We start from the raw sequence: 13,815 nt of genomic DNA on the forward strand, positions 1-13,815 counted from the left end.
GAGCAGATGGCCCCATGGGAGGCGCCTTCGTCTCAACAGCCTCCCATGGAGGCCTGGAGGCCAGCCCCTTCCATCATGGGCAAGACAGACCGCTCCTTAGAAGGGGCTCCTCCAACCCAGCGGCTGGTCTGAGCCTCTAATCTGGTGCGTGAGGCCAGCTCAGAAAGTGTGTCATTCTTTTTTTCCCCAGAGTTTTTTAGATTTTTTTTTTTTTTTTTTTAAAGATTTTATTTATTTATTTGACAGAGAGAGAGACACAGCGAGAGAGGGAACACAAGCAGGGAGAGTGGGAGAAGAAGCAGGCTTCCCGCGGAGCAGGGAGCCCGATGCGGGGCTCGATCCCAGGACCCTGGGATCATGACCTGAGCCAAAGGCAGACGCTTAACGACTGAGCCACCCAGGCGCCCCGAGTTTTTTAGATTTATTTGCGAGTGTGCGCGTGCACACTCACACGCCCAAGTAGGGGGAGGGGCAGGGGGGAGAGAGAATCTCAACAGACTCCCTATTGAGCGTGGAGCCCGACACGGGGCTCAATCTCAGGACCCGTGAGATTATGACTTGAGCCGACACCCAAGAGTCGGATGCTCACCCCCTGAGCCACCCAGGCACCCCCATGAGTGTCTGTCATTGTGACGCAGGTCCGGATCGAGGAGGACGTCGTGGTGACTGCTAGTGGCATGGAACTGCTCACCTGTGTGCCCCGCACGGTGGAGGAGATCGAAGCATGCATGGCAGGCAGTGACAAGGCCTTTACTCCCTTCTCTGGCGCCAAGTAGAGCCAGCTGGGAGTGCCCAGTGGGACCAGGGACCCAGCCTGGCCACCTGTCTTCACGATGCGCAGCCTCCTGCCTGGCCCTCGAGCGGCGAGAGATGCGTGCTCAGAAATCCCATGGCTGCGTCCATGTTTGAGCTTGTGGTTTCCTCGGGGGGCGGGGGGGAGGGTCTCTTTCTTAACCTTCTGCAAGATCACACCTGAATCTGCTCTTACTCTGCTTGAATGACAGTGGCTTTTAAAGTGCTAATGGAAAAGAATTCTGCTCCTTGATAGCAACTAAAATGTGTCTCGTCATTTGCATTCTTCTGCTCCGGGAAGATCCATTTCCAGTGTTTCCTCTCAAAAATCAATGTGCAGAGTCGGATTTGCAATAAAAAGTTTACCAAAATGGTCCTTTGTGCACAGCTTCCTCTCTGTTCTTTCTCGCTCGGCGGCGGAGCCTGGCACGCAGGCACCTAGCAGCTGCCGGGGCAGAGCGGGGAGCCGGGGCGCAGGCGTGGAGCCACCCTACACGGGCCTTTGCACATGAAAAGGTGAACCGCTAGAGGAAGAAGCCTTTTCGAGGGCGGGGCTACTGCCTCAAAGCTAGATTTCTGAAGGGAACAATTTTTATGCAGCACTTAAGGCACAGTTCTATAAAACGTGAGACTTGGCAGGGAGGCCTTGTCCTCGATGCCCTTTTCATAGCAAAGCCGGCATCCGCCTGAGCGACACAGCCACCTAGGGCAGCTCCGTGGTAGAGGTGAGCCTTCTAGTGGCTTCCGTTTGCTGAGACCGTTTGTCTTCCCTAAGTGTGAACCCGCGGACCAAACTCCACGCAGGCAGGGAGTGTTCTGGGGCCAGCTGGGCCTGGTCCCCGCCGAATGCGCAATGCCTCTCCTCCCCTCTGCTGGCCCAGGTCCCCCGTCCCGCAGCCCTGCCCCCGCCCGGGAGCGGGGGAGCTCGGTGAGAAACCGATCCAGGCCTGTGTCTCCACAGCCCTCTCATCCAGGACTTTCCGGGCCAAGGTGAAGGGACACCAGAGATGAAACCACGATGGGGTGGGAAACTGTAGCCCAAGCTAGACATTTTGAGAAGTCACTGAAGCGTTGAGTCCAAACCGATTTCTTCCTGCGGCAGTAACACAAAAGTGCTTGCAAAGTGACCACATTAAAATGAGACCACCTCGGTTCCAGATCAGTTTACCTGGTTTGCTCCTCAGATCGATCACACCCATTTTTTCAGGTTTGCTCCGGTGCTCAGGCAGTCCCTAAGTTATTTGTGACCTCGAGCGGTTGGCAGTGATGGACTTGAGTGTCAGGAGTGTCCATTCACCAATGTTTCTCTGCCCCGGCTGCACCTGCGGGGGACCCGTTCTGGCATCCGGGGTTTCAGCTGCCCCCGCGCCCGGATAAGCCCGGATACAGTGAGGCTAGCGTTCTAAATGGACAGTTTCGTTTGTGTTAAACACAGCTGGCTGTTGTCACATCTTTCTCCTTCCTTTCCTTCAGACGCCTCATACCAAAACTGCCCGTTTCACGTACATTTTCTGTGATTACCAAGCAAGAAGGTCAAAAGAATAAGGGGAAATCCCGTTAACTACATGTTCTTCGTCACAGAGGGGCACTGGGAGCGTAGGTCTGACTGGTCTCGCCTCGGGGCGGTGAGTCAGGACACCCTCCGGCGGTGCGGGGCTCGGGTGGCCAGCAGAGCCCCCTCTACCCCGTGGTCCAGAGGATGCACCCAACTCCTTATGCCTCCAGACCTCTGCAGAAAGGCATACAGCTTCAGAAACTCCTTAGAGACCCTTCCAGAAAGTGGAACAGCACTCAAAAAGCCTTTCTGAAACCCTGGAAGGGTTTGGGTATTCTTTCAATAAATAACTGAGCAGCCACTCTGTGCCGGTGTAGTAGAAAACCATCCTCCCTGCTCTCCGAGCCTCGGGGATCCTGAGAGGCTTCGCCTTGAACAAGCAAGCACAGATCTCTTCACCGGAAAGTGCCGTGAAGGAACGGCTGTCCTTGTCTAGAAAGCCAGGGCGCTGAGACAGGAAGGAGTGAAAGGGAAAAGCGAGACAAGATGAGGCACCCAGACATGAACTGTTCAAAGGCGGCCTGGAGTAAAACGAGCCTGGAGAAGCCCTGCAGCCAAAGCCAAGTAACGGGGGACGGAGGACGGAGGGAAAGCAAGGCCGCAGATGAGGGGAGCCACGTCACAAGGAGACGGGGTCTCCCTCTGGGTGCAGTGGGGAATGACAGAAGGTTCTGGAGAACGGGCAGTGGTCCAAGGAGACCAAGTCCGGGCAAGAGAGGACAATGGTTCTGTGCGGCGGGGGAGGGAGGGGAGCACATTTAGGGGGTAGAAGGGAAAGGTGGCGGAGCGGGAAGGCCCGGGCCAGATGTAGTCATTTGGGCGACACGAAAAGTACAACAGGCCCGTTCGCTTCCAAGCCCAGTTCTGCACCCCGGACCCTGTGCGCGCCGCTGCGTAGCTTCCAGGCCTAGAGTTGTGCGAGGAGTGCGCGTGGCAGTACGAGACTGTTCAGGATTGGCGATCTCCTTTGAGTACACGTACAATGCACACAGACTCTAGATGCTCCCAGGCAGTGACAGAGCAGGTCCAAAGGTGCTTTTATTGAAAAAAAAAGCTGGCACCTTCACAAATCATCTCTATATAAAATTCCCCAAGACAAACTATTTATGGGCTCCCAAATTACAACTACTTTGTAAAAACCAAATAGGATGCACTACCCACAGAAATAATTACTGTACTACGACTGTCATTAAGATGCAGTAAGTAGAAACCTATGTCCCAAGACATGAAAAAAGCTGATGCATCACAGAAGAGTCTCTAAATGACATCTTCCCTTGAAACACTCAAATCAGCATGGATTCAGTATTGCCTCGTTCATCTGCAGAGACACTCTACAGCATCACGTCAATGAGGAGGAGGTACACACTATAAATTGTGCTGCTAGGGGAAAGGCCTTACTTCGACCTTCCCGAGGCCTCAAAGCCTCAAGAACTCCTCTCTACCACCACCGTGTGACTGGAAACCACACACTGAGACATGAGGCGCCCGAGCAGGCGAGCCCGCCGCTGCCTTCTCCACCCTTGTCCCCATTCCCGGGTTAGACTACGTGACAACGAACAGCACTGAAGAGGCCCTCTATATTCAGAGGAAATAACGTTCCCATCCATTCAGGGAAATCTAGACTTGGACAAAAGCACCTCCCGCCCCCGACCCTCAGCGACCTTCACCCTTGCCCTGGGCTGGAACAGCAGGAAAGACGGCCGACCATCTGCCTGCTCTTCAGAGCTCTTGGACATCTGGACTACTTCCTCAGGATACGAACAGAAAGAAACCCACAAGGAAATACAGTCATTATTCCAAAGTTTTTTATTTCAAATTCATTGAAAGAAATAAAATTATATTTAAAAAAATAGAGTAATCTCACAAACTGAGGAAAGGCAGGAACAAAAAGAACAAGGTAAGGACTTTTTCCTGAGAGGCAGCTCTAACAGCTATTAGAATGGACTTTCTCCTCCCTAGCTTTTGTCAAACAAAAAATTGCTTCCTATTTCTAAGGCATCAAAAAGCACTCTGAGTGCTACCTGGGTTGTCCAGGTATGTTTCAAGCCCTCTAATGGGGGCTGAGAAACACCAAAGGCTGATTTCTTTTAATACCAAATACTAAATTGCACATACTACTTTTTAATGTAAATTTCAGATTTCACACTTGTGACCTAAATTTCAAACATCTGGTCATATTTTATTACTATCTTACTACCTCTTAGCAAGAATGTCCAAAGTATCTGAGCTCACATTCCAGTCACCGCAAGGGGCCAGACGGTAGAAGAGCTGCTCTGATCTCCCCACGTGCTGCCAACTCCATCCACAAAGCAGCCATCTCGGATGACTCAGATGCAGCTAGACATTTACACTAAAGCCTACTTCCTAAACCATTGGACCTGCCGGCAATGGCAGATCAAACCCTAACGGTGCATACGTAACCTACAGAAGTTACAAAAGTCATCTTAACAATTCCCAAAGCTCTAAACTTACCCATTCCCCATACTTGGTTTCCCTCAATTTGATACTGATAAATCTATCAAACTGCAAACTTTCATTCCCAAACACTTCAGTAAGACAGTCAAGACAATGGTTAATATTTTTGTTCTACGCATACATGACGGCTTGTGCTAAAGTTCTGGTTTGCATAGGTTAACAGGAAAGCTTGAATCAATTTTTCCAAGTTTCAATCTTATGTTCGGATTTGAAGTTATCGAGTGCACACCCCTGATGATTTCCCTAAAGCTTCTTCTCCAAGACAGTTAAGTCAGTTCATATAAATGGTAACCATAAATTCCATAGGGACATCAATTTCTGAAAGACTTTTTTTTTTTTTAGTAAACAAGAGATTACAATGTCTGTAACACCTTTATAGGCGCTTAACGATTCAAGTGACCTAACTGTACCTCTAAATAGGTTAATTATATAACATCAATCAACTATTAAAGATTCAGTAGGATTCTGCGGGTTACCTCCTAGTCAGTCAAAACATTTATCAACCTAGAAGTAGACTGATACTGCAGCCCAAGTAAACCGATGTCAGACCCTAAGAGAAACCTCGATCCTGTCTCCTGGCTCTCCAGGGAGCTAACCCTCCTGGGACAGTGGCTCTCATGGAACAACACTGGGTTCCAGTCACATGTGGAAGAGGCTCATGGCCTTAATAATGGCTTTGCTGAGTTGCAGGTCACAGTGGTATTTTCACCTGCCCAGAAGAGCACAGACCACACTTTTGTACCAACCCAAGGGTGCAACTTGAGTCACATCCTGGTTACACTGTTCCAGGTCCTAGTAAGAAACAATATGGCCAAAACCTTAAGTGACCATGTTCAAATAAGACACCTGGTAACACAAACTTCTTAATCAGATATGACTCAGTCTCTTGTCACCAGCCTAGACACACACACACACACACACATACACACACACACAGAAATATACAAAAGCCAACAAATCTGAGCTAGGATTGTGCTAAAAAAAAAAATCAACAAGGACAATCAAAACCACAAACACTGATATAAACCAGACCCTAGCGATCCCCGACTTTAGCGACTGCCATTTTTTAGTCTCAACAAAAATGTCAATATCCTGAGTTTTATCAGTATTTTCTTTCTAAAATAATTTATGGGACACAAAAGCATACAAATGAACAAACAGAAGCAGTGGTACAAAAGTCTAGAAGAGCCCACTAAGTAGAAAAAGAAATGTCACAAAAACAATATAAAAAGATGTATTTAAGTGAAATAAATTAAAGGTTAAACCTTACACTTTCAAGTTTTCTTAGACTATTATTTTGGGAGACGGCATAGAGTTGATGACGTATTTTTCTAATAATGACTTGGTTAAGATCAAATGCCAAATGATCCTTCACAAGAAATTTTTGCCTTTAATAATCATGGCCCCATTGAAATTATTTGGACACAGGAGAAGCTACCTAAATCCCAATCAGTAAACTGTTAAGGCATTTGTCTACTAACTTGGCTGTCAAAATGGTATTTTAAAAATATTTACTTACTTGACCAGCATCTACAGAAACAAAAAATATTTACTTAACTTGACCAGCATCTACAGAAACAAAAATTGTAGTTTACAGATACAACTTTCTCTAAACTCCTGGGGGTTTTTTGTTGTTAGAAAACAAAATAATGCCAATCCAATAACCCAGAGGTATCCCGAAAGCATAATTCTAATATGCTTTACTTTTATTTTTAAGAAACCTATTTGTCTCCTAATCATTAGTATTTTTAAGCCACTGGCTGTATACTGCCTTTAAAACGTAATGGAATTTACTTAACCTGGCACCGCTACTCAAAAACTTATACTTGTTGGGGGAAAACAGTACTAATTGGGCTAAAACAAGGTTTATGTTATACATAAAATCACTCCAAATTACAAAGTGATCGATTTCTATAGCCCTAAGGATTTTTAATACATAATTTAGAAAAAAACCACAAATAGATTAACACAGATGGCATTCAACTTCTCTTAGTCTAATTAATCATCTCCAATAAAACCAAGACCCTTCTGCAGGACCTGCCAGTTCCCCATTCCTTTGATCAACCTATAAAAGAAGCATTTCTTGGGAAGTGAGGATTTATTAAGAATATCAAGGTCCAGGGCTTTTTTTTTTACCATATACCTTAAAAATTGGTTTTATCCCCACAAAAAAATCCGTATCATTTAAAACTAGATACTCAAATTACATGACTAACATTTTTAGCTAATCAACTCTTCAGTGCTGATCCTAGAAAACAACCTTCAGTGGGTCTTTGAATAATGGAACAAGAATGTTCAGCCGTTGATATGAGTGATGTAGGTAGTCACACCTTTAACGTTCAAGCCACAAGTTGTGAAGTTTGGAAGGGGTGAGGTCTACTGTCCTGCATTATCAGAAGTTGTATTTTCAGTGCTAGTGGGTTGCACGTTATCTGCAAGGTTGTGTGCGTGCTCAAGAAACAAATCTTTCAATACACTTAATTCCTTAGTCAGCAATTTAATTTTTGCTTCCAAACGTTCATTCTCTTCTTTGAGCTGATTCACTCTCTGCAGTGTATCCTGTGCTTTCTGCTTGCTTTTCAACCTGCTCTTTTTCACAGCCATGTTGTTCCTCTCTCTGCGCTGACGATACTCATCACTGTTGCGATCCATGGGCGAACTCTTTTTGCTTTGCTTGCTTGGGGGCACGGCTTTGCCTCCTCCCCCGGGGCCAGCAGGCACCAGCTGAGGAACCTGCTGTAAGCCGCCGGCATGAGCCTGAGTATGAATAACACTTATTCCCGGAGTACTGTTCTGCTGGGCTATCTTGCTCATTTGGGCACTCTCTCTTGCTGACACAGAACAGGCAGAAATGAGGGCAAGGTGATCAATGGTTTCCACACTAAGGTGCCAAGAAATCTTCACATGTACCTAGTTAAAAAATAAATTGCATTAAAATGTTTGAAATGACAAGATCAAATGAGATTAAACTTGCATGTATCTAACAGCAGGCCGACATTAATTGATTATGCTGAGAAAAGTCTACAGCAACTGCCAACTGTTCCAATGTTTCAGAAGTCTAAATCATTTAATTTAGAAAGGTAAGTTAGTACAGGAGCACCATAAGGCCAAATTCAGCCCACCTGCATCCCTGAGGGTACTGCCCGTCTGTGATTGTTATCAAAAATGGAAGGAAAAACAAAAGAATACCGCTAATTAGGTAGCAGAGAGGAAATAATAGCACTTGGCAATCTGCCAGAAAAAATTTGAGCTGTTTGGGTGAAACACGCAAAACCTGAGTTCAATTATGATAGAAGAGACACCTGCAAAGCAAGGGGGACAAAGTTTCAATTGTTGGCTCACGTCAAAACAGAATCCTGCGGCAGAGTGCCCGATCTCCACAACTCGTCAGGATCACTGCATGTTCCTTACACCAATATGCAGAGACCTAAGTTACCAAGGACTTGACTTTTCTCCCGGAGTACATCTTTATGGAATATTCTGAAAAGACTTTTTTTGGGGGTGGGGGCTTTTGTTTTGTTTTGTTTTTAATGACCTCACAGATAGTAGTTTACATAGATTTCCTAAGTTAGCTTCTTGGATCAGAGATTTAGGAGCTCTGGGACCTCCAGTGTGCTGCCCCGTCCCACCATGCTGCTTCTAACAGTGGGGTTTTTTTTCCTTCTTGACATAATTTATAAACACATCTCAACACAGGCAACCTGAAACCACAAGGAAAGAAACAAAAGCCCTAATGATGCACCCAAGGAAGAGCAAGTATGGGGCTGAGGCTAGACAGAAAGTGCGCCGGCACCCACTTGACAAGGCAGACACGGCTCAGACGGAATGCCAACTCTTGAGTGTTCTTGCACTGCTGCCCGTAGAGATGAAGCCACAGTTTCAGAAACTAGTCATACTTGGATTACTATCAATCCAACTAGGTCACTAGTTGAGTGACCAATCCACTAGGTCACACACTTGAGCTGCCTCAAGATGTGTCAAAAGCATACCTATCTGATCATGAGGCCACTTCAAGACAAACTGACTCAGTGAATGAGCCATGTCCACCAAGAAATCATAGCACTCTTGGAAATTCAGAAAGCAGTATTATGACTATCCCGTTCTCTTTTCACAAAACTGCTAAACCTACATCAGTGGATAAAACCTGGAGCCAGAATTATGATGCCTCAAATGAGTACACCTCACAGCTCTTAAGAAAAAACTAAGTAAACACCAGTAGCTTCACCCAAACCATTAGCCAGGTGTTTCTTGTATAAACACTGTTCATTGGTCTGCTTTTAAAAATCTTTCCTTTTAAAAAGTCCGTATTATCATTACTTTCAATTGTTTTCAAAGCCATGCATGCAGCCCTGAGTTAGTGGGTCATCTGTTCTCACTCCAAAAGTACGGCAAAAGAGAAAGCTTCCTTCCAAACCATGGATGGATATCTACAGAGAGTCTATCTTCAATAAAGGACATTTCACAATCTTCCTGGATAATTTATTATGTTGCCTATTTTTTCTTCCAGTTAAACAGTGGCAGTTCAGTATTAACTTGGGCCACCTTACCACTAATAGTGTTAGTGGCCACCTACATTATTGCTTATTTATTTGGTGTAAAGTGAGCATAAGAATTTTAGTTGACTTTTAAAAACTTTAACACTTCTCCTGGGATTGTCTCAACTATCATGATCACGGTCATCTTATTTAACTTTTTTATTTTTCATACACCAATTATGGTTTTAACCTCTAAAGCTAATCTCTAGAGACAGCTCAAAGAGAAAATGATCCAAAAAGCACAGAGCAGGAACCAGGTCAATTCTTGTCTTGGCTCTGGCTCCCCCGGTTTTGCTCTGGACCTATCCCTTCCCCTCTTTGGGCCTCGATTTCCCCATCTGCAAATGAGGGATATAGAATGGTAAGATGCCTTCTGACTCTGAAAATACACCATGAACTTTAGTCACTAAAAACTCTTTTCTACCCCTTTATGCTTTTTTATTCCTAAGTCACTAAAAACTTTTAATACAGGCTCCAAATTCAGTGATGTTCATGCCCATTTTTGTACCCAAAGATACGGGAATAGGGAAGAGCTCTTCTACCTCAGCCTGACTCATTTTGGTAGGGTACTAGAGTAGGGGGTACTTTGAAGATGTGCTCATTGCTTGAAAAACAAAGAAACTATCAAATTGGTAAAAATGTAAGCAAGGAAACTTGGAAATAATAAAAATAATTCAAAAATGATTCTTTTTTTTTTTTTTTTTAAAGTGCCTCAACCAAAGCCAGGGAAGTAAGTTTTAAGTGAAAAAATATCCATTAAGGAAAGTAAACCAAGTAAAAGGGGGGGGGTCAAAGGGCCAAATGGTCCAAGAGAGTTAACTCCAGATTATCAATTGTGTTTTTACACAAGCAAAATAGCTGCCTCCAAAGTTACACATTGCAGTTTCCACTGTCATTTATGCTTTTGTTCCTTCCACAAACACTTACTGAGCACCTACAATGGGAAAAAAAAAATTAGTTTATTTCAAATCTGGATATTCAACCCTAAATGAAAGTCTGGCTCCTATGTGGACAAATACTATTCCAAAGTTCATTCCACAGGAAGCAGGGTGGTGCCTCGTTTCCTTAGATGTGAATCATCCAGGCAGGGAGCAGGAGAAAAACTGAAGAGCAGTTCTCAAAGTGTGGTCCCTGGACCAGCAGCAGCATCATTTGGGAACTTGTCAGAAATGCAAATTCTCAGGCTACCCTGGACATAAGAATCAGGAGCTCTAGGAATAGGACTGAGCAGTCTTGTTTTAGAGGGACCTCCAAGTGATTCTGTTGACACTGAGGTTTAAGAGCCAATGCTGCAGATTAACAATGGATCTTAAGAAAGACGGTCTGATTGGGTAAATTTTTTTAAAATTCAAATTTCTTAATTCAAGAAGTGTTCATTCAAATCAGTAACACACTGAAAACTCAGGTTAGAATGAGTAAAACAAATTTCTCTTAAGTTTCATTTGGGAAAGTAAACTTGTCAAGAATTCTCCTAATCCTCCTGTCACTTTTTTCTCCACATTATATACAACCAAATATTCCTCCCCATGCTCCCCAAAATAAATTTTTTTTTTTAAAGATTTTATTTATTTGACAGAAAGAGAGCACAGATAGGCAGAGTGGCAGGCAGAGAGAGAGGGAGAAGCAGGCTCTCCGCCGAACATGGAGCCCGACACGGGGCTGATCCCAGGACCCTGGGATCATGACCTGAGCGGAAGGCAGACGCTTAACCGACTGAGCCACCCAGGCACCCCCCCCAAAATAAATTCTTAACTCATATTTCCTCAGTGAGCATCTACACTCCAAAATATTCACAGATGTTTCTCCATTACTCCCAATCTGTACACCCACCCACCTCCCAAAAGAACTTACAACCACCATCCCTCTCCATCCTAACACCACAGAATTACCTCAGGCTGACATCATCTCCCCGGGGGGCACTCGTCCCCTCTGGTTTAGCAGTGCACCCTCCAACCACTGTCGCCAGACCCATGGAGCACTCAAACCTGCGCTAGTGTCCAGCCCCTGCTCCCTTATGCTTCACACCTCAATAATACCGAACCACTACCAATCCCCTAAATGGTCATGCTTTCTCTTTGTGTGGCTGTCCAATTTTTTCCCCTAGTTTCTCTGTCAATGCCAGCTCTATAATGTGGCTCCCTGTAGACTAAGCTAGAGGCAGGACTCTGTCTTCATATCCATATGCCCAGCATCTAGTGCAGGGCTAGCCATAGAGTGGTGGTGCTGGAGAAATATTTGTCCAATACTGGCTCAGAGGCTAAGAGAAAACATTTATTTTTATAAATGTCCTATATAGAAATGATATTCTCTAGCATTAACATCTCTTAAAACAACCACAATTAAATCAAAAGTGTTAGTAAGATCTTATAGTCTTCCAACCCTAAGTTCTTGGTCTTTCTTAAAGGCGAACAGGAAAATAAAAATACAATTCCATTTGATACTTCGAGTGCCCAGTCTATACAATGAACATTTCTTGTCTGGTCTTTGCTTCATCTCAGTTAAGAACCTTTATTTTCTATTTAGCCAGTTATGTGTTCCAATGAATAACCTCAAGTTCTTAGGTATGTTTTGCCAGGGTCTGACAACTCTGTACTATACGTGATGTCAAGGTAAACAAAGTCAATACATACCCAAATGAGCAGGATTTCTATTTAGTTGCCACTGCTTGCTTCATGACCCAACACGGGGGTCCATGAAGGAGGGTACATCCCTTTGGGGAGTATATGAGTGGCCCACTGGAGTATGGAGAAAATGTACGTTCATTTGTCTTTTTTTAACATCATCATTTTAATTTTCCTTTGGTAGGATTTACAACATACAAGAAAAACAGTACACACATTGTTTATAAATATACCTCTATTAGGAAATCATACTCAAAAAAAAATTTTAACTGATAGGGCTGGAAAGTCAAAAAGGTAGGAGACCAATGTACCTACAAGAACCGGTGGAAGCACTCACTCCCAAGAATATACAATATACCTGGAATCGTGGCTACCCACATTTACCATTACTGTGATCAGGTGAGGCAATCCTAGACCATAAGACCAAATTCAGCCCCATGAGGTCCTATTTGTCTTTACCAGGGACTCACCATGTGCTGTTTAAATCCCTACAGAAGAAACCACCTCTCCAAGATCAGACAACTGCTGACAGTCATGTTATGCTCTGGAGAACTTAAAAGATATTCTGAAAAAATGAAATTTTGTTTCCTCCTGTTTTTCAGGCAGGTATTAAAAATGACTGAATCAGCCAAGTGCACCCACCAGAAGCAGGAATCAAGAAATCAAAAAATTCTTCAGCTCACTGGCATCCTGTAATTACTTAGCCTTGTTTATACTAAGTTTTCCCAGAAACAGAGACTCCACTTTAAGAATAGCTCATCCCCAATACTGATCAAGTGGTTATAGCTGACCAGATTTTAACTTTTCAGTATCAAGGACTTTAAGATGCAGAATTTCTTAGTAAAGCAAGCCCTTACAGTATTTTCTTTCCAAAATTTATTTGGGAGTCGCGTTATCCTATCTGAATTCAAGGGCAATCTCTTCACGTAAGGATTCGCTGAGTGTAGGCTGAGAAAGAGAACTACCAATTTTTGTGTAACCCACTAACCTGAAAACCTTTCTGAAACTGACACGTTTTAAGGTGCCAGATTACAACATGAACCTCAGACACAAGGCCAACCAATCAAACCTTCTGACGAATAAAAATATACAAGCCCCCGTGGGAGAACATGATCCTTCCCCCTCAAACATGCATCTCCATCCTCTTCATCTAGACCCCTCTGCTAGCTCTTTTCTTGACTGTGTTCCCTGCGACAGGCTAACGAAGGGCTCCGTTTCTGGCCCTTCTCTTTTCTATTCCACTTGTGGTAGCTGCACGTTCATCTAACTTCGTTCAGCGGTCAAGTGCAGGATATTCAAATTACAGCTCCGTAAGTAAGCACGGGATTAGCTCTGTAAAGTCACGGACTTCAACATCAACTACTTTCGCTGCCCACTTGAGCGCTCTACTAACTTCGGAACCGAAGTCTCGCCTCCCCTCACGGAGCGGTCTTGGAGGGGCGGGCAAGATCCGATGTGGCACTACAGTAAGGGACGGTCCACCTACTGCTGTTCTGGGGAACACCCTGTATCCCCAGGGGCCCATACGCGCCTAGCCTGTCACCACTGCCCGTTTCTCCAACAGAGGCCGGGTTCCGGAGGGGGTACACCTCGTCCCCCGCCCCGTCCCGGGCCGGCGGCGAGGGGCGCCCGGGGGGAGCGCGGGGGTCGGCGGGTGGCGCCGCAGCGCTGGGCCGCGGCCAGGGATGAGCTCAGCGGCCCCGCCGGGTGTTGCCGGCAGGTTGCATCAGACGCCGCGCGGGGCCGCCGCCCGCGCCGCTGGCCGCGCGGGGCCTTCCCGGCCAGCCGGCCGCCTCAGGCCGGGCCGGGTCTCCTCGGGCCCGGCCGGCAACCAGGC

At 45.4% G+C, this 13,815-nt stretch overlaps 2 protein-coding genes across 4 annotated transcripts in view; one reads left to right on the forward strand and one right to left on the reverse strand.

The window, feature by feature from the left end:
• The window catches only part of PEPD (peptidase D), a 116,020-nt gene extending 115,097 nt beyond the window's left edge, over nt 1-923 (forward strand). For all 3 annotated transcript variants that reach the window (XM_044911485.1, XM_021700755.2, XM_044911486.1), the window contains one exon: nt 639-923. In XM_044911485.1, coding sequence (XP_044767420.1) covers nt 639-776 — 138 coding nt within the window. In that variant the 3' untranslated portion in view covers nt 777-923. The remainder of the gene's footprint in view (nt 1-638) is intronic.
• Nucleotides 924-7,114: 6,191 nt separating this feature from the next.
• CEBPG (CCAAT enhancer binding protein gamma) lies at nt 7,115-7,728 on the reverse strand. The gene has a single exon (XM_044922145.1). It carries the CDS (start codon nt 7,634-7,636, stop codon nt 7,199-7,201), a length of 438 nt encoding a protein of 145 aa, XP_044778080.1. The 5' UTR covers nt 7,637-7,728; the 3' UTR covers nt 7,115-7,198.
• Between the last annotated feature and the right edge of the window lie 6,087 nt (nt 7,729-13,815).

Source organism: Neomonachus schauinslandi, chromosome 16 (genome assembly GCF_002201575.2).
Source record: "Neomonachus schauinslandi chromosome 16, ASM220157v2, whole genome shotgun sequence".
Taxonomy (NCBI): domain Eukaryota; kingdom Metazoa; phylum Chordata; class Mammalia; order Carnivora; family Phocidae; genus Neomonachus; species Neomonachus schauinslandi.

Bases quoted from the DNA above. Each gene is read 5' to 3' on its own strand.
- CEBPG (XM_044922145.1), bottom strand. From the start codon at position 7,636: ATGAGCAAGATAGCCCAGCAGAACAGTACTCCGGGAATAAGTGTTATT.